Here is a 26881-nt window from a genome sequence, read left to right as displayed (position 1 = left end):
TAATCAGCTGAAGTGACATGACCAAAAACAGGCAAGAGTTGGCATTGATGCAGTCGCTTTGCTTGCTCAACAGCAAGAAAGGGACCAAGCGACAATTTTGCAACTAATGCCGTGCCCGTCTGCATGTCTCTCGAACCAGTGAGACAAGTGCCTTCGAACCAGAGAGACAAGTGCTCAAGTGAATACCCTCACTGCAGCTAGACTTAGTCTGTGCAAGTTTGATATGCTTAATATACCACTTTCACTGAATGAAAAGAAAGGGGGTTAACCGAAGGGCCCATCTTTATTAATCATATCATAAGAAGCCAACAAAGACACCATGGACAACACAGGGGAAATTACTTGTACTTACTAAATGAAATAAAGAAATTATAAATTAATGGAACTGAAAGTGGATGAAAAAACAACTTGCCACAGGTGGAAAACGATCCCGTTTTCACATTACGCATGCGATGCTCTACCAATTGATCTACCGCGGCGGCGCCATCTTCCCATCCACTTTCTGGGGTATTTATGCGTTACTTCTGGAACTAACCCTGGGAGTGTTAGCCCCACCTGTGGTAGATTGTTTTTTCATCCACTTTCAGTTCCATTAAATTATAATTTCTTTATTTCAATTAGTAAGTACAAGTAATTTCCCCTGTGTTGTCCATGGTGTCTTTGTTTGTTGGCTTCTTATGATACTTCACTGAAGCTGCCATAATAAAGGCAAGTTAAATGTCAAGTTAAATAGCATGGCTAGAATTTTTCTTTGGTGTCGATGCGCAAAAATAATAAATTTTTAGCCTATGTATGTAAATACATGAATTATATTAATGAATTAGTGGATTAAAAGTTTCCACTTGATTAGGGGTACAATTTTTTTAAGGACACTCATCCCTAATTTAGAGTAATGAAATAAAAAGAGCCTATAAACACATCAGCCAGAAGAACAAACATCTAGTCAAATACAGCAAAACATGCATACCACAAAAGGTTTGACACAAATGTACCATAGTGTTTTCTGCTCATGAATGTACAAGAATGCACCTAAATTAGCTATAATTCATTATCCATTTTGTTATGCCAGTAATACTGCACATCAATAAATACATGGTTCTGCGTTTGGCATCAGAGTTCACAAGTAACACCAATAAGGCCCAGACAGATTACAGTCCATCTTGGAAATATAGTTCATTGTTTATTTGAACTGCTAATGGTCGAAACTCAACCAACATATTTGTGTTAAAATTATGGTGCAAACTAAATGGTGCATGTATACATATTTAAGAACATAGAGTCCATATGCACATAAAACATATTTCTTTACCGTGCAGCAGCTGTATCCAACCCATCATCTTCGCCTTCTGGGCAAAAAGGGTCCAAGTCAAAATCATCGCTGTCTGTACTACATGTGTCTCCTTCTGTAAAAGGTATTAAGTGAGACAGAGGTATGTCAAAATCCTGTATCTTCATCAAACAAACTATTCAGTGACTCAAGCGGGTCACTCTATGCCAACTATCTATGCCAACTATCTATGCCAACTATCTATGCCAATTATCTATGCCAACTCTCATGACACTTGATCACCAAATATTTTTTCTTTTTTCAAAAGTTAGGTACTCCACTTTTACAAAATTGTTTCATGAAACATCTCTTGCAAAAAACTTTTTCGTCACCTCAACAATTACTTGAAATTCCTCATAAATATGCGTAAAATCTCCTTTCTTTATTGCTGTGTACCGCTTTTCATGCACCTCCTATTTTGTAGCATAATACAAAGCCTACCAATCGAAGTGTCTAAATGTACAGTAATTTCTTTGCAAAAGAGAACATTTTCAATAATGAATTTTTCAATAATGTTGCTGTGTTGTCTATTCTTAAAACTGTATGGATGCCTGCAACACTGATTACTGAATGTGATGGCAATACAATGCCAATGGAAGTGAGAAACTGGAACCACATAGAATTTCTGGTAGGTTGTCCGCATGAATGGATAGTAGTTAGTATATAACACTGAAATTATGACTTCAATATGTAGCACACGAAAATACATGGACAAAAAAAAGAAAAAGAGAGAGTCACATGTAGAGCTGAATCACAAACGATTGTTTACTGACAAGGAATATTGCACACATATCTCTAATTTTCATCCCTGTCTTTTTGTGTGTGCATCCGTATACACGGTCAAGATGTACCAACTAGCCCAAATTGCCACACTTTTGAAATTATGACCTAAACAGCCATCCTCGGCATGTAAACAGTTGCATAAGTCATTAGTTGTTTTTCTTAGGCATCTACAATCTCATGTCTTTCCTATAGATGCAGTCTTTGTAACAAACCGCGTCTTTCAGTTGGCACTGCTTCCAAAATCCAAGCCTTTTGTGTGATGGTCTAGCAGGTACATTGTGGTAAGGCATTCCTAATCTGGTGTTGGGATGCTGCCGGCATGCCTTAAAAGCACAAGAAATTTTCGAAATCCTGAATAGAACAGCAACCATCGCACCACTCCTCGAATGCTACTCGCACAGCTGTGTGTCACCATATCAAAAGGGCACATTCGAGGACCCATTGATGCATCACTCCCTTTGTCCACATCAAGGCAATGCCACTTTTCAACATGTCCCAACTAAAAAAAAAGAAAGAAATTGCTACTCTCTGATGCAACCAAAAGTTAGCAGAAGTCTATAAAGTACAGTTTTAAACACAGCATCAACGTATCTAAGGAAAATACCTCTTCCTAAAATACCTAATTTTCTCATTCGCACCGCCATTAAGATGTGTTCCAAGTGGTAGACAGTCCTTTTAAAAAAGCAAGACTTATTTTTCTAAGGAGTATGAAGAGGTGCCTTACACCTAAAATTGCAATATTTGATTATTAGCCATTCCTCCATATTTTTATGACCTTAGAAATGGGCAACAGTCTATATTTGGGAAAGAAAAAAAAAACGGTTTTACAAAGTCTTAAACTTCAATTTTATACCAGCTAAATTCTCAGGAGCTGCACTTTGCATGAAAAATGTTTTCAGACAGATACATTGAGCAGCACTGTGCACAGGTGATGATAAATATGCAAGGAACTCATTTTTGGTGTATGTTTAGCCACCAAATGAGCGCTGAGCTGGTCTTCATAAAAATATGCCAAAAGCACATCTGGTGCGACATTGTAAAGTTTCTAAAATTAGAAAGCTTTCTCAAAGTATTTTCTTCTTTCTTTTTTTTCAAGCATGAAAAAAAGTTTTTGAGGATGTCTCCCACCAGACTTGAAATTTGCATCATGTCTCATCTCCACCACCAAGCTTTAGCAGCACCAAATATAAGATGCATGAATGCAAGCATTCTTGCATTGATTCTTCAGCACTGGGGTAGCTACGAGCAGCCTCTGTCAAGCAAGTCAAACCACATGTTGCAGTCTGTTGCCGACCTGCTTGGCATTTTCATCCATCACCAGGAAGCACTTGACACCGATGGGCTTCCTATATGACTGTCACCTGCGCTTACATAGTAAGTTCAACGTTCTAAAAGGTGCAATAATTAAAAATATTCATAACATTAAGATAACTAATTTTATGTATAAACACAATCTTGTTTGAAATTACCGAATGAGTGACATTATGCTTTCTCAGAATGAATTTCCGAAATATACAAATAGTTTATTCTTTTACTATTATAGCTAGGGTTCAGTGCTTTCAGTCTAAGCCGAAAACAAAAAGAAACATAATACGCCAACTTTTTATAAATTTTTAAGAGTGCAATAAATCATGCAAAAAAAAATACCAGTGACATTTTACCTCAAAATATATGTTTTCTGAATTAAAAACCAATTTCTGGGTGGAAACGAATGTCAAAACAAACAGCAAACATTCAGAAAGTAGAAAGCAAAGACAGTGAAACCTATCACAGCACTGCAACCGAACACAAGAGCTGCCCACAAATAAAGAAAACGTATTTGCTTTTGTGTCCAATAAAGTACAATGGCTTCATATTGTAGCCCAAAACTTTAAATGTGATACTTCCTAAAAACACAGCGGCACTCGTGCCCTCTCACCGTAGCCTCAATGTTGTAGCTCATGCTCAAAATAAATCAAATGCAGCAATAGCACTTAATTTTGTCCGACTCCTTCTCAAGCACAATGACAGAACAATAAATCATCTTTCCCTTCCTTACTCTTTCTTTTTATATGTAAAGCATAATGACAAAACAAGAAAACAGCTTTCGCTTACTTACTTTTTCTTTTTGGATAGCAGCTCCATGTTAAGCATACCTAAGCCTGACAGACAACACCGCGAAAGGGCAATTAATGTCACTCAGCAGAGACGTCAGAACAAGAATGTGTTGACTCATAAAATTAGTTATCTTAATGTGATGAACATAATTCTTAGTTATTGCACTTTTCAGAACATTAACTTTTTAGCACAGTTACAGTTAGTCACATAGTAAATCCACAGGTGTCAAGTGCTTCACGATACCACGTGCTTCCCGATACCACGTGAAGATGGCAAGTGGGTTGACAACAGACATAGTGTATGTTATACAGTGTGTCCCAGCTGACTTTGGCCAGAGTTTAAAAATATGCAAATGCCACGTAGCTGGACAGAGCCAAGGTACTGTTGTTTGCAGTCGCTTGGAGATAACTATTTTTCTTTCCGCCTGATTAGATAATTAGTATTAATTAATCAACTTCTCAAATATAGTTAGATGAAACGCGTCAATAAGAAAATTGTAGAGCGACATAAAAAACCCCTGATAAAGCTTTCTGTTGCTCAATACCCGCTACATAAAAGTGTTCTTCCGAGCGTGAAAGAAGCCCACAAATGCACGCAAAACTGTCGCGTGACTGGCAGCTCAAGGCACTTTGCGTGTATTCACGGGCTTCTTTCATGCTCGGAAAAACACTTTTATGTGGCATGTAATGAGCAATAGAAAGCTGTATGGTTAGTTTTAATGCGATAGCGTTAAGGAGCCCGTGTCGCAGAAAATCCGGCATCGGCATTTGCGTCAGTGTCCCGCATCCGGAGTCATTTCAGCAAAAAGGTTTTCAAGCCACGTATACCCAGGCCTTCCATGCGAAGCAAAGAATTGACTGAATTGAATTTCTCAAGCTAAAATACGTAGAAAAATCAAACTACGACTTACACACCACCTACAGACATGATAGCTCTTGGATTGTAATTTGCATATACGAGAAAACATAATTCTGTTATGTGAAAACTCAAACAAACCCCTTTTCCAGTGTTTCTGCAATGCATAGTCCAGAGACGGCTTTTGCCATTTGTGCACACCGGCACGTAAATATCTTGGGAGTCCACGAAGCAGCACACCCGCTTCCCTGAAACACTTCCAGATGGTGCTTGCCTCCGCCGCATCACGGCCCATGCAAGAGGCCACATTTCTACCAGAAATGCCCGCCTTCCGTGCATAGCGTTCGCCGCAAGAGCTTCCCAGTAAACATTACGGCCACATATGCTGCAGCTGCCATGAAGCGCGAGAAGCAGTCGGGGATCTTTGAATGCTATCACATTCCACTCTTAAAGGCAAAGCTTAAGCGTCCTCCAAATTTTTCGTGTCACTCTACAATTTTCTAATTTGACACTTTCATCTAATTATAATATTTGAGAAGCTGATTAAGACTAATGACCTAATTCGGAAGGATTAAAAAAATTGTTTGAGTGTCTCCAAGCAACAGCAAGCAACATTACCTTTGTTCTGTCCAGCTCCGTGGCATTTGCATATATTTAAACTCTGGCTGAAGTTAGCTGAGACACCCTGTTTAAGCATCCAGACGCAAGTAGCCATCATTCGATTTGGCGGCCATTAGCCACATTTGTTATTGTCCCCGCCACTGCGCTGTATCATAGCTTAGAGGACACAGGTTTGCCAAATAAACTGTTTACAGTTCTACCTGCCAGTGTGCCGTACAGCAAGTGCAGCCAAATTGAAGAGACCTTGATTCGATGACCAATGAATGGCTGTGATTTTAGCATTGCTTGTTCTTCTGGAAACAAGTTTCACCTTCGGTACATGGAATGCGACATCATCAATGTTCAAGTCATCCGTAAACAATGCCAAACACAAAGTGTCAGAGGTGATAACATTGGTGGGCCAGCAGCAGCACCAGCTGGAATTTCCACTCACAACAGACAGTGAGGCCAGCACCAAGATGGCCTTTTTATGCTGCCACGATGGCATGGTTGCCTGTGTGCTTATAGCCATCGCACAGCCACAAGAATAAGCCCAGCCAAGCGGTGCTTGGCTGAGCTTTGTCCATAAAAGCAACAAGCAGGCTGGCATTGATATACATGGGGCCCAACTGAACGGTATGCGATGACATGACGAAAGAACAGATAAGCAAACAAAAAGGAGCAAGCAACACTGTCACCACTTGTTTAGCAGTGTGCAATACCATCCAGTGGCCTTAAAAACGAGAGAAAAAAAAAGAAACAAACAAACATATTAAACTGTTTTACCTTTCACAACACAGACCACACAGGTATATGTTGCTACACTCTAAAAAAAATTCACCTCCTTTAGAGTGTATGTTGTCCCCAAACAAGAATCGTCACCTGTCTTGTTTGCATTTCCTTTCTTGAAAACTCTGTGCTTGCCACTTTCTACTAAGTCACGCTGATAACATGCATGCCACTGGTTACTTGGAAGTACAAGGTGCGCAGTGTTAAAGAAAGGAAAGTCACACAGGATACACCACAGTTATTGTTTGAGGACAAGATAAGCCCCAAAGGTGCAAACTTTTGTTGGAGTGTAGAGTAGAAGAAAGTTTTTGAGCAAGTATGTATTGTCCCAAAGAAAACTAAAAATCGATGACGCAATTCTCCAGGGCTGCACCCCCTGGTCTAATGGCCTGTGGCTTCCCTCGCGTTCTCCCTAATTCTGCAAGCCAACTCAGTGACATAGGAGGCAAAGCGAACACTCAGAAAGTGAGCTGCTAGCACAATTGTGCCCCTGGTCTCTTATTCGGATTTTGAAAAATAGCTAACAGTTTTTATTTCCTGAACTGTAAAGTTTTTAAATACTGTGTTAGTACTGTGTTTCATACTCATATTTTAGCAGTTTGGGGAAAACAGAAGCAAGGGAACATGCATGTGACCAACAACCACTTGTGGAAATAGTTTGCAATTAAAGTTTTCTGAAATCGGAGCATAAAATTTTTATATCTTACAAGTAAACTGCATTCCAGGAAAACCCTTGCACTCAAGAGCAGCACTACTTTTCAGATCTTGCAGCAACAAAAGAGTGCACCTGTTCTATACTTGCACTTGTGCCTAGGTGCCCTAATGCCTGTGTGCAATAATAGAGCAATGTTGAAGGAACCATTTAGAGAAAGTTGAACTGAATAAAATTCAAATTCAGTGTTTAAAAACTGCATGAAATTGCATGTTCAGTATTAAGCAAGCTGAAAAATTTACTTCGTTTGGTTGCAGGCACAACTTGAAAATGTTGTTGAACCTGTCACATCAGGTTTAATTCACAGCAGTGGTTTGTTTGTAAAATGAAGCAGTAATATTCTTGACAAGACTACACATTCGCGTTTCTGAAATACCTTTGAGATTTTGAGTTCGGCAACTACGTCGGCAGCTGTGCAGCAGCAATAACTTCACTGATTTGATAGACTACCTGTATGGGGGCCATATACATGTGACATAGGCCACAGGTATCCGTCACCATTGGCGCAGCCAGGGCACAAGTCGACCCCCCCCCCCCCTCCCTAGACTATCCTGATGAACCCCCCACCCCTCAAAACAGCAAGTTTCAGGAGGTGGGTTTAGACAGAGCGACATGGATGAAGGGAAAGCTTGAATGTGAAAGCAAGGCAAGATCTAGTGCTGATCCAAAGGGGAAGGGGGGGGGGGGGTCATGTTACCGAACCTAGAACTAAAGTTTATCTAGTTTCCCCACAACTGCTGTCGTGTCTATAGTAGTAGAATTTCCTTGCCTATTCACGACACCTTTTCCCTATCCCCCCCTCCCCTTGTATGGGAACTTCGAGTGAAGAGTGGTAAGACTTTTCGTTATTCACTTGTTTCGTGACTGGGTCGGTTCTACCCATTCTCTGCCTCCCCCCCCCCCTCTCTCTACCATTCCATCTCGCTTCCCTCTGGATTTGGGTATAGTATAAAAGTAAGCACTGCAAATTATGCAGTGCCTTTGCAGGGGGGTCACGGATAATTACAGCTGTGAAGAGGCTACTCAGGCCATAGACGGAAAGTTTTAATTTTTCTGGGGGAGGGGGGGTGACGAGCTTTCCATACCCCTTATATATATATATATATATATATATATATATATATATATATATATATATATATATATATATATATACACGCACGCACGCACACACACACACGGGGGGGGGGGGGGCTTTTATTCTGCCGAAGGCTGTCTGTGCCACAGCCAAAGCGTTAAGCCATTAAGCATGCAATTTTCGTAACTGCGCCCCTTCATTTCTTCAACTACCTATGCACCAGACCTACAGAACTTTTTATTGATATATATATATAAAACCTTTATTAACAGTTGCATTTGAAGAAACATTCTGTGGCGTCAAACAACTGGTTCAATGAAGTGACAGCCTTATATGAGTATACTGACACGTGGACTTGTTTATTTTTTTCGGGTGAGCACTTTTGACCACCTAAGAAATGTTATCGCTTAGCGCAGGACGCGCCTGCATGTATCGGGAGTTTCTGGAATGTTATTGATGGTTCTATCTGCTGTCGTCACCGAACCTTCTGTAAGCTGATTGCATGTATGTGCAACGCGAATGGTGTAGAACTTTCTGGAAGACACGCAGGCACCAGCGATTACTCTAGAAAGTTCGATGGCTCGAGTATAAAAGCTGACGCACTTGACCGGCAGATCAGATTTTGACGATCACTAAGCATGTTTGCCGCTATCGCTGTACTTTAGAGTGCAACTTGCTTTTGTGGCCACAAGTTCGCCCAACAAAAGTTAGTTTCATCATTCACAGATTTGCCCCTGTATTACTCACCGTCACTACTGCGTGACGGTATACAGGACTTCACAGTAGGAGGCAGTTCCATTTCACAGCCTGCCTTCTCGCAGCACCAAGAATCTGGCGTCTCACGGTGGTGTAATCTTCCTTCGTGAAATTGTTTTATACTTCACTATCACTAATACTGCTTCGCCTTTCCAGAGAAACTGCAGCATCTCTCTTTTTTTTCTTTGAGTCTGAGTATAAGTGCTGCTGCGCATGACTGCCGTTGATTCTGATTTCGAGTGAATCTGGCTTGGCTTTGTTTTGGTTACTGAGTGAATTATACAAGGTGTCCCAACTATCATGCACCAAGACAAAAAAAGAGAAATTGTGTTACTTGAAGAAAACCTAGTGTATATTGTTTCCTGTGCAGTGGAGCAGGTGTCAGTAATTTTTTAGTTACCGAGATTTAATTAGGTAATTAAAGTTCATTAGCTAACTCGAGAAGTAGTGATAATTAAGTGTCTATGACATGATTAGAGTGACATACTAATTGCATACCATTTTTTCCGACTGCTAAAGAAACCCCACAATAAATGAAAAATACCACGTGACCGCGCTCCCACACTCATCATAAAGCAGCGCCCTCAAATAAGCTGATTCAAAGCAACTGCTTTGCCTGTCGCAAACCCACAGAGACAGCACATTACCATGATAATGGTACAGAAGGAGTGCCAACAGCAGGCTTCACGGCTTTGCAGTGATTCCTTCCTCTAATTTCTACATCACATTTATTATAAGTCTCTCGAGGCCGGCTGATCTCACTGACAATGAACGCCCTTGATAGCATGGCTGAAGCTCCGCTCTAGCCGTGCACTAAACACGAAAAGCAATGGAATAGGCATAGAATGTTTCAAGATCCCGGCTCTGCTCGCACCGCATCGAAAGAGCGCATGCATGCAGCTATATTTCGTGCCAGAAACTTGCTTCAGACAAAAGCCAAATTAAAGTGCTGTTTTATTTTTCATTAGAGTGTATACGTGCTGCAAGAACAGGTTCGTGGCAAAAAATAAAAGCGAAATAAACAGACTGTCAGGAAGTGACTCACGTGTAGAGAAAACGCAAAACCGACGCGTTTAAAAAAGTAAATGTACCACTTCCAAATGAGCCAAAATGTTTGCACATAAAAAGAAAAAAACGTTTCAACGCAGAATCTTCAATGGGATTTATCTGAATGATGCGAAAGCATTTCGTAGTACTGGCGTGGTGTTTCGTATAATTCCTAGAGCGACCGCGAAAGAACCATGAAATAGAGAAGCGCGGTTACAACGCCGAACTGTTAAGTAAGGCCTGCACAAGAAGACTGAGAAGAGGCAAGTAGAAGCACTGCTCACTGGTGTTATCAATAGCCCGCAGCGGATGTGGACGTGGGATGAAATGGCAAGGGAGATCCAGCAAATGGAGTAAATATGTGCAGCATTGATTAGGTACAGCGAACCATTATGAACAGTGATCAACCGTGCTCCCGCAATGGCTACGTCTGGCGTGGTGGTGCGGCCCGTATCTTGAAAGCTATTTGCAAAAGCGGCAGAATGCGGCATGTGCTGAGAGCTCGGTGAGTGCTGTGTTCTTGCAGCTTCATTCGTTTAAGCAAGAGGCAGCGCATAGATGAATTCTCTCACTGCTGCGAGCGCTGTGCTGAAAACGATCGTCTTATGGGACGGATGGAGGGTCGGTTTTTCTGCTGCGTAAGGATAGAAATGCTTACGCATTTAAAACCATCAGATTTCAGTGTGCCCTTATTATCTACGAAATCGTAAGTGCCGTCGAACACCATCTGCTACCTAGACGACGTGTTCAAATAGGTTTCCTCCTGCAGCTACGCAGCACAGTGGATTATATTATAACAATTATATTATAACAATACCGCTTTTAACAATATATTGGTTAAAACAATGAAAAGCTGTTGCATGATCAACATTTGTATGTTTTCTATGGCGGAATAATGCGCTTACTACAATGTCCCCATGCCGCATGATCAGTTATATAACGATGAAGTTTGGCTGCTGGGTGTCCGAGCCGAACGGTAGTGAAATGCGAAATCCTTGGGGGGGGGGGGGACAGGAAATTTGAGTTGCTGCACGATGGGCCACTGCTCCAACAGCCACTGCGCACTCATTTTCTAGCCTTCTCCGAGCGTCTCTGCCCCGTTGCCCCTCCCCCCTCCGAGCACGAACTGTGCGCACAGCTCGGCTGCGTGCACAGCTCTATGCTGCCCCACCCACCGAAACACGAATGGACCGCGCCAAGTGCGCTGCTTGCAGGTTGCTTGCATGTTGCTCACTGGCTCCTCATTAAGCGCAGTTCTGCAAACAGCTTAATTGCTCACGTTGGTCATCATTGTTTGCATCAAAATAGTTCCTGGCCACGCGGTTTCTCCTGCCGAAACGGAAGATGGCCAATCCGCCCACTGATCATCGGCAATGCATGACGTTGCCGGTGAAAAGGAAGCGCACGGCTATAGATTTGGAAACTAAGTGCTTCTATATGATGAGGTGATCGTCGCGACCATGCTTGCATCAGATAGCGACGGCAGCAATTATGCAGTAGGGCAGGCTGTCCGATGAAACGACCGTCGTGAACGTGCTTGCATCAGATAGCGACGAAGACAACGGCAGCAATGATGCGGTAGGGCAGGCTGCCTCAACGTCCTCACAGGAAGCCGGGCAGATGATTCAGTCGCTCCGGGGCTTCGTTCTTGCGAGACCTTCTGCCGCACTGCGTGGAGCACCTGGATGATTTGGAGAAGGATGTCGGCAAGCTTCGTGTAAAGCATGCAAGGCTGAGGGACGTAGGGTTTTCTCGTGCAAGCCAGTAAGAAGTACGTGTCGACATGATTGTAGCGATCCCACCTCAGCGTTTCTTCTGGATTTCTCAAGCTGACAGGTTGCCGCAGCAGCGTTCTCGCAATTTTTAAAAGACCCCTTTTGGGGCCACCAAAGTGATGCCTCGGTGGTACTCGCATATCGCTTACCACCCGTGACACCTCTCTGCAGTTGTTATAGCAGCGCCATTTTTAACGCCGAGAGCCGCGACTTGTTACACACGATCGAAGCGCCCAGGAAGCAGTTAAATGAGTGAACACTATCAGCAGCCGGATGGAGGAAGGTGGTGGGGAGGGGCACTGGCCTCCCTGCCATTATAGTTTTGCCACAACAGCTCTGCCATCCCCCTATTTTGATTTTTTCATGCAACCCGGATATAACAATTATTGGTTATAACAATGGAATTTTTGTGGCACCTGAATATTGTTATAAGTGGGTTCGACTGTACCGAGTCCGCTTGATTACATCTTCTGTGGCTTTCTTGATGACTGATGCTGGAATTCTATGGCAGACATCCGGTATCCTTGCCTTTAGCTTATCTGATGTCCGTCTTGACTATGTAAACATTTACAGGCCCATCCGTGCCTTCCAGTCAATTGTGCATGAAAAGTTGCTTCCAGCAAGTTTCATGCTCGGCTCCTGCTGTCTGCTGGCGCCCCATCTTGCTGATACCACAGAAGTGACAGCGGGACTTCGCTGAGGAACTCATCCACCACTCCTTCAAGGATTTTGTTCACGTAACGCTGTCCAGTGTTAAGAACGGCCAGCTGCAGTGCAAGTTTGCCAGCCATTTACGCCAGCGGTGGCAATCTCATCTTGGAACGCCGCCGCCAACCTCTAGCCACGGCGTGACTAAGTCTACTTTGTGTCTGGAACAATGCGCGCATCCTCCACTCTCTGTCGCTTCAGCTAGGATGCGTTCGACGAAGCAGGCTTTGTGCGCAACACAACAACGTGGACCTGATCTGCTACGGGTGGGGGAGTTGCCGCGGGAAAGCCGACGAAGGCTCCTTCCCATGTGCTTTTCGAGATGCCAGACAATGGACCGCGGTGGAGGCCCCTGTGCGAGGTCCGCTCTGGAATTTAGCGGCGACGGCGGTTCTGCAAAGGTCGTCGGCCCTGGAGATAGCACTGAAACCTGTGCGGCACTGAAACCTGTGCAACACGTGTATGTGAGCCCCGCTCCTTCAAAAGGGCGGGTCATCTTCAATGATGTCAAACTATGACGTCGAGGGGAATGCTTATAAGCAGCGATTATCGGCTGCTAGTGTGTGCTCGTTGTCGTGCTAGAAATGTACACGTGAGCTGTGTGCTCGTAAGCTGTTTGCTGTATGTTAGTCTTGCGGGCTCCATATGAGAGTCACGCTAGACTGTCGATGTATGTCTTGTCTAAGATGTAAATAATGTAAATAAATCCTGTTCACCGAGTTCCTCTCTACGAGCTTCAACTCCTTCGAATGGCGGCAGCGGCGAGATCGTCCGACGACTCCTACATCTGGTTGACAGCGGTGGGATCGTCCGACAACTCTTACACCAGTCAACGTGTGATCGAAGAAGATGGAACCGATTAGAGCGCCGGCGTAAATTCTGAACCACACATTGAACGACCACTGGTACTGGTGCCACGTGCGCCCTACCCAGTGTGAATTGGGGCCACTCGAATAGTGTGCATTATGCAAACCAACCTGGCCGTTTCTGCAAAAATTGGCTTCATCTGCGCACATGATGTTGCTCAAAAAGTCCGGTGACTCATCGGCTTTTGTGAGGACCCAATTCGAGAAATCTAGATGATTCTGCAGGTCCATATTTTTCAAGCATTGGTGCAGGATAAGGTGGCACGGGTGAAAGGCTGAGTTCTTAAGAATCCTCCAAACTGATAACTTGGAAATTGGTAGCTGGGCGGCCACATACCACACGATAGCACGATGGTTTAAGTTATAAATGCTAGAACATACGTGCGTAAGCTAGGACTCAAAGATGGAGTCCTCCGCTGCCGTTTCTGAAAGCTGCTGGTTTATCTCAGGTTTTCATAATTTCTGACGATAGTCTATGTGTTTACTCTACCGCCACACTTCCGTGACTGATATATATTTGTGGCCTTCCTCTTGTTGCCATTTGCAGCTCCCAAAGCAAGAACCATGTTTTCCTTCTGCTCATCAGAGAAAGACATGGCAACTGGGACGAAACAAGACGCACCTCTAAACCTTCGCCCTGACGTTGCCAATTCACTTTTGTGGTCAGGCAAGAAAAAAAAAAGCCATTCGTGCACTTTATCTACGCTAAGACAACAGCTATCAGAGCTTGTTTCCGACTACAGTCAAACACGGATATATCGAACCCACATATATCGAATTATTGTCTGTATCGAACTCATAAATTATCCCCTTGAAAATTATGTGTTAAAGTATGGAAATTAGTACGTTTATATCGAACAATATTTTTACCCGCCATTGGATATATATAACACCGCGCGATCTCGGCACTAGCTGCACCCGCGAGCTCCGCGCCTCCCCCGAAAGGCTCGGAAAATGTGAGGGCGAGAGGGAGGGAGGCTCGGACTGTACTCCCGCTGCGCACGCTCTCCGACTTGCGGAACTGCTTTTTTTTTCTCTCTCTCCGAATATCTCTCATCCTTCCCCCGCGTAGCCAGGAACGAAGGCGCCGGCGGCCTCCTTCTCTTGACTTTTTTTCCTTGTTGCTTTTTCACGAGTTTTGCTCCGCCAACCACAGCTCGTGCCTTTCGTACATCGCTGTCGCCCTCGGAGGTGGCCATCACGAGCGCTTTGTAGGCGGAGGCTGCGCACGTGAATTCTTGTGTTTTGTGCGCGTTATTGTGTTTCGTGTTCATTATTGTTTTGCGTGCATCTCACGACACGTGACTGGATCGTGGTGAGCTGACGCAAAAGCAATGGCCGCAGCAAGCACAAGCAGCGTCAAGAAGCGCAAGAACTTGGACTTTGCGACAAAGCTGAAAGCCATTCAGCGTGTTGAGGCGGGCGAGAAAAGTGCGACGGTGGCAGAGCAGACGACTTCGGGATTCCTCGGAGCACTCTAAGCACCTTGTTAAAAAACAAGGCGGACATAAAGTCGAAAGCCGCGAAGCAACGAACGTCGGGAGCTTGTCGTGTGCGCGCTCCTGCCCACGAGAAAGTTGAAAAGGCCCTCTATGCGTGGTTTTTAGAGGTGCGGGCTAAGAACATTCCGGTTGATGGCCCAATGCTAATGGCTAAAGCTAAATGGTTTGCCGCTGCACTCAGTGATGACAACTTCGCCGACAACACAGGGTGGCTGCAGAGGTTTAAGAACTGCCATAAGATAGTTGGCAAAACCATTTCTGGGGAAAGCGGAGCCGTCATCAGCAAGGATATCCTGCAGTGGATTTCGAAGGAATGGCCGGGAATTAGCGCGAAGTTTTCACCCGCGGAAATCTTCAACGCCGACGAGACTGGGTTGTTTTGGCAGATGCTGCCCAGCAAGACGCTCGATGTCCGGGGCAGCACGTGTCACGGGGGCAAGATGAGCAAAGTCCGCGTGAGCGTTCTGCTCGCTGCAAACATGGATGGCTCTCAAAGGCTCCAGCCCTTTGTGATCGGCAAAGCAAGGGCACTGCGCTGCTTCAAAAACTGTAAGCAGCTCCCCGTTTGCTACGCCTTCAATAAGAAGGCGTGGATGACGCGTCAGCTGTTTAAAGAATGGCTGCAAGCGTGGGACGCCGAACTGGGCAAGTCGGGGCGTCACGCTTGCCTTCTCGTCGATAACTGCTCGGCCCATCACACCACCTGCGAGCTCGAAAACATCGCGCTCAAGTTTCTGCCGGCGAACACGACAGCAAAGTTGCAGCCGCTCGACCAGGGCATCATTAAGTCGTTCAAAGTCGGCTACAGGAGGCGACTCATTGATAGGCTTTTGGTGAACCTCCGCATGGGCACCGAGCTTAAGCTTGACCTGCTGGGGGCCATTCAAATGATGATGGGCGCCTGGAGAGACGTGAAGCAGGATACTGTGGCCAACTGCTTCCGGAAGGCAGGCCTCATGACGGCCAAACTTCCCGAAACCTGCGAAGACGGCGACGAGTGCATGGACGAAGCGTTTCGCAAGTTGTCGTCCCTTTTCCCGTCTGCCGTTCCAGCCGAAGTGTCTGCTGACGATTATGTGAACGTTGAAGTGGCGGCAGCGTTCAGCTTGATTCGCCGTTGTTGCGGCGACATGGAAGGAACCGGGCTTTCGCACCTGAACAGCCTCGATAAGATCGAGGTTGGCTTCTTTAATTTCATTTGCAAGGCGAAGAAGCAGACCAACATAGGCGATTTTTTTCCACCCAAATAAAGCATTACGTTGCGTCGTGTGTGCGGAAATAGTTGTCATTCTTGAATGCGCCGATCGGTAGGTCATCGTCCGCCACAGGTAGTCTTTGGGCCTGCATTTTTTTATATCGAATTTTTAATATATCGAATTAATTCGTGATCCCCTTCGAGTTCGATATATCCGTGTTCGACTGTAACACCAAACACGACGTGTTACTTGAGCCGGGGCACGGGAGATAAGGAACTAGCTTGATCATTATGTTTTTCTTTATTTCCTTTATTTCATTCTGGCTAACTCAGAGGGAACTTGTTCGAGGGCACTGCTTTATGATGCGGGTTAGAGTTCATGTATATGCTACCAAGGGTAACATTGTATTTTTCATATTTTGCAGGGTTTATTTATCGATTGACAAAAATTTGTACCCAGTTAGTACATCGCTGAAAATACCGCAATTTGATGTCCCTTGGCTGTGACCACAAATGCCTCATTGACACTTTGATAATTAGGATAGTACATCTCATGTTAGATACCGTATCTACTCGCATAATGATCACACTTTTTTGTAAAAAAAAAAAATAAAAAATTGACGCAAATGTAGGGGTGCGACCATTACGTGGGTTAAATTTTCCGTGAATAAAAAAATTTTTTTTCATCCTGCATTTGCTGCGGGATGCATTTGCTGCGGCCTTCTGGAAAACTTTAGAGGGGGCTCGGGCCCTGGTAGTCAGTGCCTATAATGTGGCGACTGATGCCCAGCGAGCTGCAGAGGTGCAAAGGTCCAAACAAGTTTCTTGCATCTCCTTTCCTCTCTGCTACGATCCTTCCATGTATATACAGTCGCCGAACGTTTATTCGGACCTCACGGGGAATGCAGAAATGTCTGAATAAACAGGTGCCCGAAAAAGCAGATTAAGAAAAAAAAAAATAAAGCAATCCTTTATTTCCACGCACTTATTCGGGCTCAGCAATAGGCTTGAAGAAATCGTGAATGCGTCGTTGCATGCTGTTCTGTTTACGCGCAATCAGATAAGCCTGACTCTCGGAGAGGGTCGTACGGTCACTATAGGTGGCTGAAAGCACAGTTACTGCTTGTACACACTCCGCGTGTGACGGCAGCGTAGCACATGGTGTGTCATCTTCCGACTCGGAGTCATCGTCCGGTGGTGCAGCAGAAACCTGACGAATGATCTCGCCGTCGTCGAGTTCTGCGCATGTCAGTACAGCAGTGTCAGCACCTGTGAAAGTGTCAAATGAGACGGTGTCCGGAATAGCAATGCAACCACTGCGCAGGTCTCCGCAGAACATTTTCGGCGTCAGCAGGGAGCACATCGTAAGGCGACAAATCCTAGGCCTACCGGTACCCGCTTGCTGGCATGGCAGAGCGCAGTCTGTGCGGGCACTGTCGGCGCCATTAGACACTTGACGCGATGTTTTCGTGCCGCGTTTGATCACTACAACCTCGACACAGCCCACAAAGCAAACACCACCACGTCGTCACGCCAACACCAGTCGCACAAACGAAAAACATGGCCTACTTGCAGCGTCATGCACGAAGAAACAAACAAATCAGCTGCTGGATGGTCTTGACATTACTTACTAAGTTGAGACCAGAACTGCTGTAGCAACTCCATCAAAAAAGCCAGAAACGATGATGATGAACGGGGACTTCCAATACCGTCACTTCGTGGGGCAGCAAGGAGGCACCGTTCAAAATAAAAAATCGCGTTCAGCAAGTCGAACCATGCACCGGTCAGAGTCGGTGCATGGTGCTCTCAATCGAGTTGGCTCAAGGAGTGTCCGAAAAATCAGACGCGAGGTTGCAAGGTGTCCGAACTTTCGGCAGTTGTTATACATTATGGTCTACGGGGAGAATGGTGGTGCCGCGAAGCAGACCGAATAATCGAGCATGTCCGAATTTTTGGAGTCCGAAAAATCAGTCGGCGACTGTACACGTTCTAAAATACCTCTGTGGCGTGCAAGACAGCCATAGCAGTCTTGCAGCAGGATCAGCAGTGGGAAAGTCGAATTAAGTGGCAATAAAAACTTCACTTTAAAAAGCTTCACTTTAAAACAGGACAAGAAAGACCTACAGAACACTGATTTGCGCACGGCAAAATATATCAAGGAAGGGGATGCTGGGCAAGGGAAGCTAAGAAACTGCCACAACAAACAGGTGGGAGGGCAGGTAGGAGAATGGCCTCAAGTCCACGTAGAAACAGAAATACAGGAATTCCGCAGCCACTGCGCCGTTCAACAAACCGGAGATTGTTGTGTGTGACAGTGGCTAATGGAAAAGAATGTTAGGAAGGGGGAGTGGACTGATGGATATGAGGAGGGGGGGACGCGCATAAAAGGCATCAAGAACGAAGTTGGTGGATAATTATGGACATAGGGAGAGCATCTCATCACTGCCCGATTGCTCCACACCAGACAGCCCAATAGACAGCCCAATAGACAGGTGTCAGGAGAGACGGCGCTTTTAAATCTCTCGGAGCTACTGGCCCTTATTTTACTGCGAACAACAGATGCCGCAATTTTCTTAAAAGCGTCTAAACAGGAAGCAGCCCTGTTTGCCTCATCAGTTCCCGAGTCGGATCAAATAACAATATGTGTCGCATGATGACTACAATACCATGATCACAAGTTACTTCCAAATATCCCTTCAAACAAGTCGGAGAGCAGGTCGCCAAAAGTGAGTAAAGCTTGCATCATATGATACTATCGAAGTTATAGCGCAAAGCTTCATTCCTTTATTTTTAAATCTAGAATAAAAATTGGGCAGATCCCACGCACTGTGGGAATCGATGTAAGCGAAGCTTTCCGTGCTGGATGCTTTGATTGACGATAATTAGCGGTAATGATGACGGCTAAAGCTTAATTTCTTCAATGTTTAGGCTACCACGAGAGTGGTGAGTTGATGTTAAACATTACTTAGTGTGCACCATTGCTGTTTGTCTGCGTAGTACACACACACAGGGAGAGGTGTTTGCTTGAGGTGTTGTGCGCCATATTTTATAACCTCTGAGAGGGTTGAGCATTGTCATTACCTCGTATGGCACATCGCATTGTGGCAGAAATATTAAAATTGAATTGGATTATGGGGATGTATGTGCCAAAACCACACTCGGATTATGAGGCACACCGTAGTAGCGGACTCTGGATTAATTTTGACATCGTGATGTTCTTTAACGTGTCCCAAAATCTAAGTGCACGTGTGTTTTCTCTTTCGCCCCCGTCGAAATGCGGCTGCCGCAATCAGGAGTAAATCCACAACCTCTAGCAACGCCATAGCCACACAGCTAATGCAGCGAGCACGGAAGTGTTGATTTGACGGTCGACCGCTTCTGTAGTGTCTCCTGGACCCTGCGGTGCACTTTAATTAATGCGGCTCTGCTTGTGCATGCCCTGCGTAAGTTGCCTGCTTGACATATTTGCATAGCATTTATTCTTCAGAAATAGCAGCAGCGTACTGTACCATACATTGAACTTAAGCTTATCCTGTGTCCCCCCAACCACTGTCGTATAGCAGTGGGGTTTCCTTGTTTTCTCATGTCACCTCCCCCTCTCTTGTATGGTAACTGCTTCTTCTCTACAGTTCTAGTAGAAAGGGAAGCACTGCAGTTTCTGCAATGCTTCTGAGTGGAGTCACGGATAATTACAGCTGTCAAGATAGTGCACTGTCTTGTTTTTGCCGGTCCCCGTTTTTAACGCTGTTCTGTTTTCCAAGTCATGTACCAGGTAGGTCATCAACATACATTATATATATGTATCAATTTGTAAATGAAATTAGTTTTTTTTAAATACCATCATTTTTAAAAATAGCATAACGATGATAGCATAATTTGATGCGAAGTGGCTGCAAAATGTGCATCCTCGTTGTTTAAGCATTCTTGTCCTGGGAGTGCTTGGAGTTTGTCTTTGCGTGGTGTGCAACCTATTCACACACACACACACAAACACACAGAGAGAGAGGGGGGTCAAGGAGGGGAGGAGTGGTAGTTGTCGGCAGAGAACTGCTCCTCCCAAAATAAATAAACGCCACTGTCTGCCACAACTATTGAAGTATGCTGAATGTTCAAATTATTTTTACTGTCTTTGCTGCCACAGCCATGGCCACATTGCTCTCTTACTGTACACGTATATCCACAAGTCTACTGTGATGGGAACATAAACATATGTGCAAATGTGTCCGTCAAGTACTGTTACTGTCTGGTGCAGTGGCAGACGGCAACTTTCTTGGTTCTGATCTAGAGCTAGATCTCGGGAAGAATGAAAAGATGTTTGCTCATTTGTGTAATTATACACTAGAATAAGCTTAAATATTAAATCTTTACCTAAACTTAAAGCTCACATGAAAAAAGGCCTCATTTGTTTTTAAGTAGTGCATTACTGGTAATACATGTACATTACAACAAAACAAGTCTACATTTGTATTACTTTCAATTGACATGGGCAAAAATGCTTCAGAGATAAACAAGTGCATATCCTGAGCAAAATGGTATTCTATGCAAAATAAAACTTGTTGTTGGGCAAGTTGGTTCATGATGCTTAAGAAAAGATGCTGTGCCAAATACGAACAAGGACAAGAGGTTATTGACACAGTGATATGCCCAGGGTTATCTTACCTTCATTCCAGAAAAATCTCTTGGCATCAATACTGCTACCAAGGCATCGTTTACGAAGAAATTCTTCAGCCTTTTGTGCTGCTTTCACCAAGGCACCGCTGTTGTGCCCTACACGGCCTTCATTCTGGAATGCAAAACAAGGTAATATAACCATTCTGCATCAAACCCGAAAATATGAACTGTCCTCAGAAGTGTAACAGGAAGGTTAAAGAAAGTGGGCATGACAATGCATTGATTGATTTGTAGCATTTATTGGCGCAAGGGCCAGATGTGGCCAAAGAGCGCCAAGCCGATGATTCGGGCTTCTCAACGATTTATGAGTGTTAGTTGCAAGGAGTATATGAAACACGGCTGTATAGAGGCCTAAAAATATTTGCTAGAAAGCGCAAAATATACATGTGGTGCAATGTGGCTGTAAAAGGGCCTCAAGTTTATTCGCTCTAAAGTACGTAAAATACAAGTATATACATATTAAAAAATGACAGTGATTGATCGTGTCTGCGATGGCAAATAGGTGTTTCACGAGATATGGATGATCCGTAAAATATTGTGACACGCTGACGAAGAAGATGTCAGCTTGGTCTGAAGACGACGCTCTGGACTTCGCGCGCTGTCTACCATCTTGTCAGCCGCTACGATTATTGTAAATATCCTGTAAATATATGTCTGACTGTTTTTAACCCCGTAACATTTTTGGTGGAGGTTGCGGGATCATTACCAAGACGGATTTACGCAGCGGGCGCTCCTTGGCTGCATCTACAATGCCAGCACAAGGCAAGGATGCTTCGGGCCCGTCGGCACCCACGCCCACCGTCATTCTAGCACAACACCGCGACCCGGGAACCTTTTCTGGCACCGACGATACTGATGTTGAAGACTGGCTTCAACTATATGAGCGGGTGAGCTCCAGCACCCACTGGGTTCAGACCATCCTGCTCGCTAATTTGATATTTCACCTCGCGGGCACGGCACGCGTCTGGTTTCAGACCCACGAGGAGGAACTTACCAGCTGGGACATTTGTAAACAGAAGCTGAAAGATCTGTTTGGCAAGCCTGTTGGACATCAGCGCGCCGCCCAAAAAGACCTTGCTTCGCGTGTCCAGACGTGCACTGAATCCTACCTCACATACATCCAGGACGTGCTCGCTCTGTGCCGCAAAGTTGATCTGAAGATGTCCGAACCTGATAAAGTTGCACATGTCATTAAGGGCATAGCAGGTGATGCCTTCCACCTCCTTGTTTTCAAGAAATCTTCCACTGTGCAAGCCATTATTACCGAATGCTGGCGGTTTGAAGAAGCCAAGAGTCGCCGCATTGCCCAGCGATTTCCCCGGTTTCCCAACACGGCTGCTACGTCCACCTGCGAAGACCTCCGCAGTCCGCCCACGCCCGATCGCTCTGACGACGTCCTACATATCATCCGATGTGAAATAGAAGCCACATCTCCTGTCACAACCCCAACCCATGGCCCCGCCAATTGCCAGGCGACCATCTCACTGTTACAGTCCGTCGTGCGCCAGGAATTGGCCAACATTGGCTTGACCAGCGTTTGCTCAGTTAATCGACCGGACTACACTCCGTCCAGCACTGTCATACGCACCCACAGCCTGAATGCCCCAACGCGGCATCGCAATCCGGCCGAATAGCGCACTCCGGACGACAAGCCTACATGCATAACTTGTGGCCGTGTCGGCCATATTTCACGTCACTGCCGGTCTTCGTGGATTTCGCCCCCCTGGCCCTACCTCCCATCCCATGGCCCTCATGCTGCGCCTCGGTTCCCCCCGCAAACGCAGCCAGTACATTCTGGCGATACTTCTCTGCCTACCCGCTCTAGCCGCTCTCCTTCGCCACGTCGCCGGTTCTCCCGATCGCCCCCATCTCACCATCTCGCCTAGCACCTTCCGGCGCACCCTTCCAGAAAACTTACGGGTGCAGCACCTGGAGGTGATGCTGCCGAACCGACCCGACACAAAAATCCTCTTCTGACCTTGCCCACACATCGGAACCTCATTAAAGTGAATGTGGATGGTGTACCTGTTACGGCCCTGATGGACACTGGCGTGCACGCATCTGTGATGAATGCTCAGCTTCTGAATCGTCTCAAGAAAGTCCTCACTCCTACTCCTTCGCCTGTGGTCCAAGTCACCGACGGTGGAACACCAGCCATTATTGGCATGTGTCCGGCTCGCGTGAGTGTTGCCGGACATCATACTTCTGTTTTGTTTTATGTACTAAAGCACTGCCCTCACGACCTCATCCTGGGCCTTCACTTTCTGTCTACACATTCCGCTTTGATAGACTGTTCTGCTGGTGTTGTGCAACTCGCTCTACCTGCTGCTACTGACCCTCCCGATAGTGCTCCGATACGGCTATGCTCCACCGAGCATATTCGCCTCCCTCACCGTGCCGTTACCTACATAGGTGTTCCACCTGTACCAGACACCTGCTATCGCATAACGTCGCTTTTCCTCACACCGTCATTACCATTTCAGACAACGCATCCTGCCTTCCACTTGTGAACTTTGGACTTTGCACACAAGTACTCCCGCGCGGAATATCCCTGGCGCAAATAACGCCGGCCAGAGACTACAACATTTCGGCTTTAACTTGTAACAGCTCCTCGTGTTCAACTCTTGCTTCGCCCCATGTCCCTTCAGACTTGAATGCCCTAACAAAAATGATTGCTCCCAACTTTCCGCCCCAGCGTGCTAATGAACTACGTTGCCTCCTTGCCTCATACTGGGACATATTCGAACTTGGAGTCCCTCTTTGTCCTTCTAGGACAAACAAATGTCGTAAAACATCGAATAAACACCGATGATGCAAGCCCGATCCATCGGCGACCCTACCGCGTCTGGCCTACTGAGCGACATATCATCCAAGACGAAATTGACAAGATGCTTTCTCGAGACATCACAGAACCTTCCTGCAGCCCATGGGCATCCCCTGTTGAACTAGTTAAAAAGAAGGACAACAGTTGGCGATTTTGCGTGGATTATCGACACCTCAACAAGGTAACCAAGAGGGACGTCTATCCGCTACCACGCATTGACGATGCCCTGGATTGCCTGCATGGAGCACAATATTTTTCGCCCACCGGCCACATTTGAACGAATGATGGACGCCCTCCTACGTGGTTTCAAGTGGTCCATCTGCCTCTGTTACCTGGACGACGTGATCGTCTTTTCTCCGACTTTTGCGACACACCTCGAACGCCTATCGAAGATCCTATCTGTTTTCCGTCAGGCAAGGCTACAATTAAATTTATCCAAGTGCCACTTCGGTCGTCAGGAAATCTCTGTGCTCGGGCATCTCGTCGATTCTTCTGGTGTACGCCCTGATCCCGATAAAATACGGGCAGTGAAAGACTTTCCAGTGCCAACATGTGCCAAGGATGCTCGCAGATTCTTGGGCCTTTACTCCTACTTCCGTCGCTTTGTCCGAAATTTTGTGAACGTTGCGCGCCCTCTATGTCAGCTCCTCAAGAAAGACGCCGCATTCTTTTGGGGCAATGAGCAAGCTGTTGCTTTCACCGAGCTGATTGGGCTGCTTACGTCCCCGCCCATTCTCACTCACTTTGATGCGTCAGCTCCAACAGAAGTCCGTACCGATGCCAGTGGCCACGGTATTGGCGCTATCTTGGCACAGAAACAACAAGGGCAAGAATGTGTTGCCTACGCCAGCCGCCTTCTATCCTCTGCTGAGCGCAATTATTCCATCACTGAACGCGAGTGTCTGGCTCTCGTTTGGGCAGTGGGTGAATTCCGCCCCTATTTGTACGGCCGTCAATTCACAGTCACCACTGATCACCACGCTCTGTGTTGGCTTTCGTCCCTGAAAGATCCCTCAGGGCGCCTTGCCCGCTGGGCTCTGCGCCTTCAAGAATACAACTATTCAGCTGTATACAAGACCGGCCAGTTACATCAAGATGCGGACTACTTGTCGCGCCATCCTGTCGACCCTCCTGACGTTTCTGCGGCCGGCATACCAGTCACCGTTCTCTCCCTGGCTGCTTTTCGCGATATTGGAGCCGAACAATGTTGGGAAACCTCCTTACAAGACCTTATTCAACGGCTCACTTCAACGACGCCCGATCCTTCCCTTCACATGCTTGAACTTCAAGATGGTATATTGTACCGCTCTAACATGCGGCCGGACGGCCCTGCCCGACTCTTCGTTGTGCCTGAGCATCTGCGTCAGACTGTTCTTGCCCAGCTTCATTATGTCCCGACTGCCGGCCACCTTGGCGTGTCACGGACCTATGACCGTGTTCATCGGCACTTCTATTGGCCTGGTCTATACCGTGACATCTGCCGTTATGTCCCTGCGTGTGACCTTTGTCAACGACGCAAAAAGCCGACCACACTCTCTGCTGGTCGCCTTCAACCACTTGACGTACCATCAGAACCATTCTTCTGTGTAGGTGTTGATCTTGTAGGCCCTTTTCCTACGTCTGATTCGGGAAACAAGTGGATTGCTGTAGCAACAGACTATGCCAACCGATATGCAATCACACGGGCTCTTCCGACAAGCTGTGCAACCGATGTCGCCGACTTCCTCCTAGAGAACATCATCCTTCACCTCGGCGCCCCTCGACAGCTCCTCACCGACCGCGGCCACTACTTTTTTTCTAAAGTTGTCAACGTCATTCTGCAATCGTGCACGACTAAACACAAACTTGCTACTGCTTACCGTCCACAAACGAACAGTCTAACCAAGCGCCTTAACCGCACCCTTACTGACATGCTGTCTATGTATGTCTCCGCTGACCATCGCAACTAGGATGTTGTGCTGCCGTTCGTTACTTTCGCCGATAATTCGTCTCGCCATGATACCACCGGCTTCTCTTCATTCTTCCTCTTGTTTGGCCTCAACACCACGCTACCTTTCGACACCATTCTGCCTGCTAGCCTGAATTCCACGTCCGAGTACGCCCGTGAAGCCATACTCAAAGCTCAAGAAGCACGCCCATATTGCCCGACGTCGACTTGTGGAGTCGCAGGACAATCAGCGGCGCTTATATGACGCCTGCCATCGTGACATCCATTACACACCGAGCACCCTGGTTCTCCTTTGGTCGTTGTCACGACGCGTTGGCCTCTTAGAGAAGTTACTTTCACGCTAATCTGGCCCTTACCGTGTCTTGTGTAAAGTAATTGACGTCACGTACGAAATCGCCCCTCTTGAGCCAACCGTGGCTCAGCATCGCTCCGACGTGGTCCATGTCGCGCGTCTTAAATTGTATCACTCGCCCGCCTCTTAACTAGCACCGAGCCGGTACTTCCGCCACCGGGGGTCATGTGACACGCTGACGAAGAAGATGTCAGCTTGGTCGGAAGACGGCGACGCTCTAGACTTCGTGCGCTGTCTACCATCTTGTCAGCTGCTACGATTATTGTAAACATCCTGTAAATATACGTCTGACTGTTTTTAACCCCGTAACAATATGTAATGGCTATAGCACGGCCTTGTAATGCCTCAGCAAGGCCTTGAAAGCAAGGGCTGGGAGGCACGTGCTCTAGAAAATGGTTTCATTGCAGCTACGACCTCCAGGTGGAGGCCGTGCTACAAGTAGCCTGGCCAAATTACATTTAAGGTGTCAGTTGCAGTAAAAAAGTTTAACATTGTTTGAAAAGTAAAAAGGGGTTCATTGCTCAGAAAGAATACTGGGTGTAACAGTATGTGTTGGAGATAAGCGGAGGGGAAGTACTTTTTCCTTTCTGCCTCTATTTCAGTGCATTGGATATGAACATGAATAACTGTAAGCCTGTTGCCACATTTGGTACATGTCAGAGGTTCGCTTCCCGTCAAAACGTAGGAGTGGGTGGCGTACGTATGTCCTATTCTTAATCTACAAAGAAGCACTTCCTTATGTCTTGCTGTTCTTTCAGATACCCAGTTCCCTAATTTTGGTTTGATAACATGTAGCTTATTCACTACTGCATTATCCCATTGGTCCTGCCAGTACTTCCTCAGTTTGTGGCATAAGAAGGGCTTAAGTTCTGTTGCTGGTGTGGGTTTATTCATATCCGTTTCAGTAAAGGCGACTGACGTTGCATTTTCGTCAGCAGCTACATTACCTTTTATGCCCCTATGGCCAGGTAACCAACATAGGACGATGTTTTGGTT

General features: G+C 45.9%; 1 protein-coding gene across 3 annotated transcripts in view; it reads right to left on the bottom strand.

Moving 5' to 3' along the window:
* LOC135910658 (PWWP domain-containing DNA repair factor 3B-like) overlaps nt 1–26881 on the bottom strand; it is a 92139-nt gene that overhangs the window by 37978 nt on the left and 27280 nt on the right. For all 3 annotated transcript variants that reach the window (XM_065442693.1, XM_065442708.1, XM_065442700.1), the window contains exons 7-8: nt 20750–20873; nt 1310–1403 (exon numbers count right to left, since the gene is read on the bottom strand). In XM_065442693.1, coding sequence (XP_065298765.1) covers nt 1310–1403; nt 20750–20873 — 218 coding nt within the window. The remainder of the gene's footprint in view (nt 1–1309; nt 1404–20749; nt 20874–26881) is intronic.

This window comes from Dermacentor albipictus, chromosome 1 (assembly GCF_038994185.2).
Source record: "Dermacentor albipictus isolate Rhodes 1998 colony chromosome 1, USDA_Dalb.pri_finalv2, whole genome shotgun sequence".
NCBI lineage: Eukaryota > Metazoa > Arthropoda > Arachnida > Ixodida > Ixodidae > Dermacentor > Dermacentor albipictus.
The sequence above is the reverse complement of the archived record's forward strand: the minus strand, read 5'-3'. Positions and strand labels throughout refer to the sequence as shown.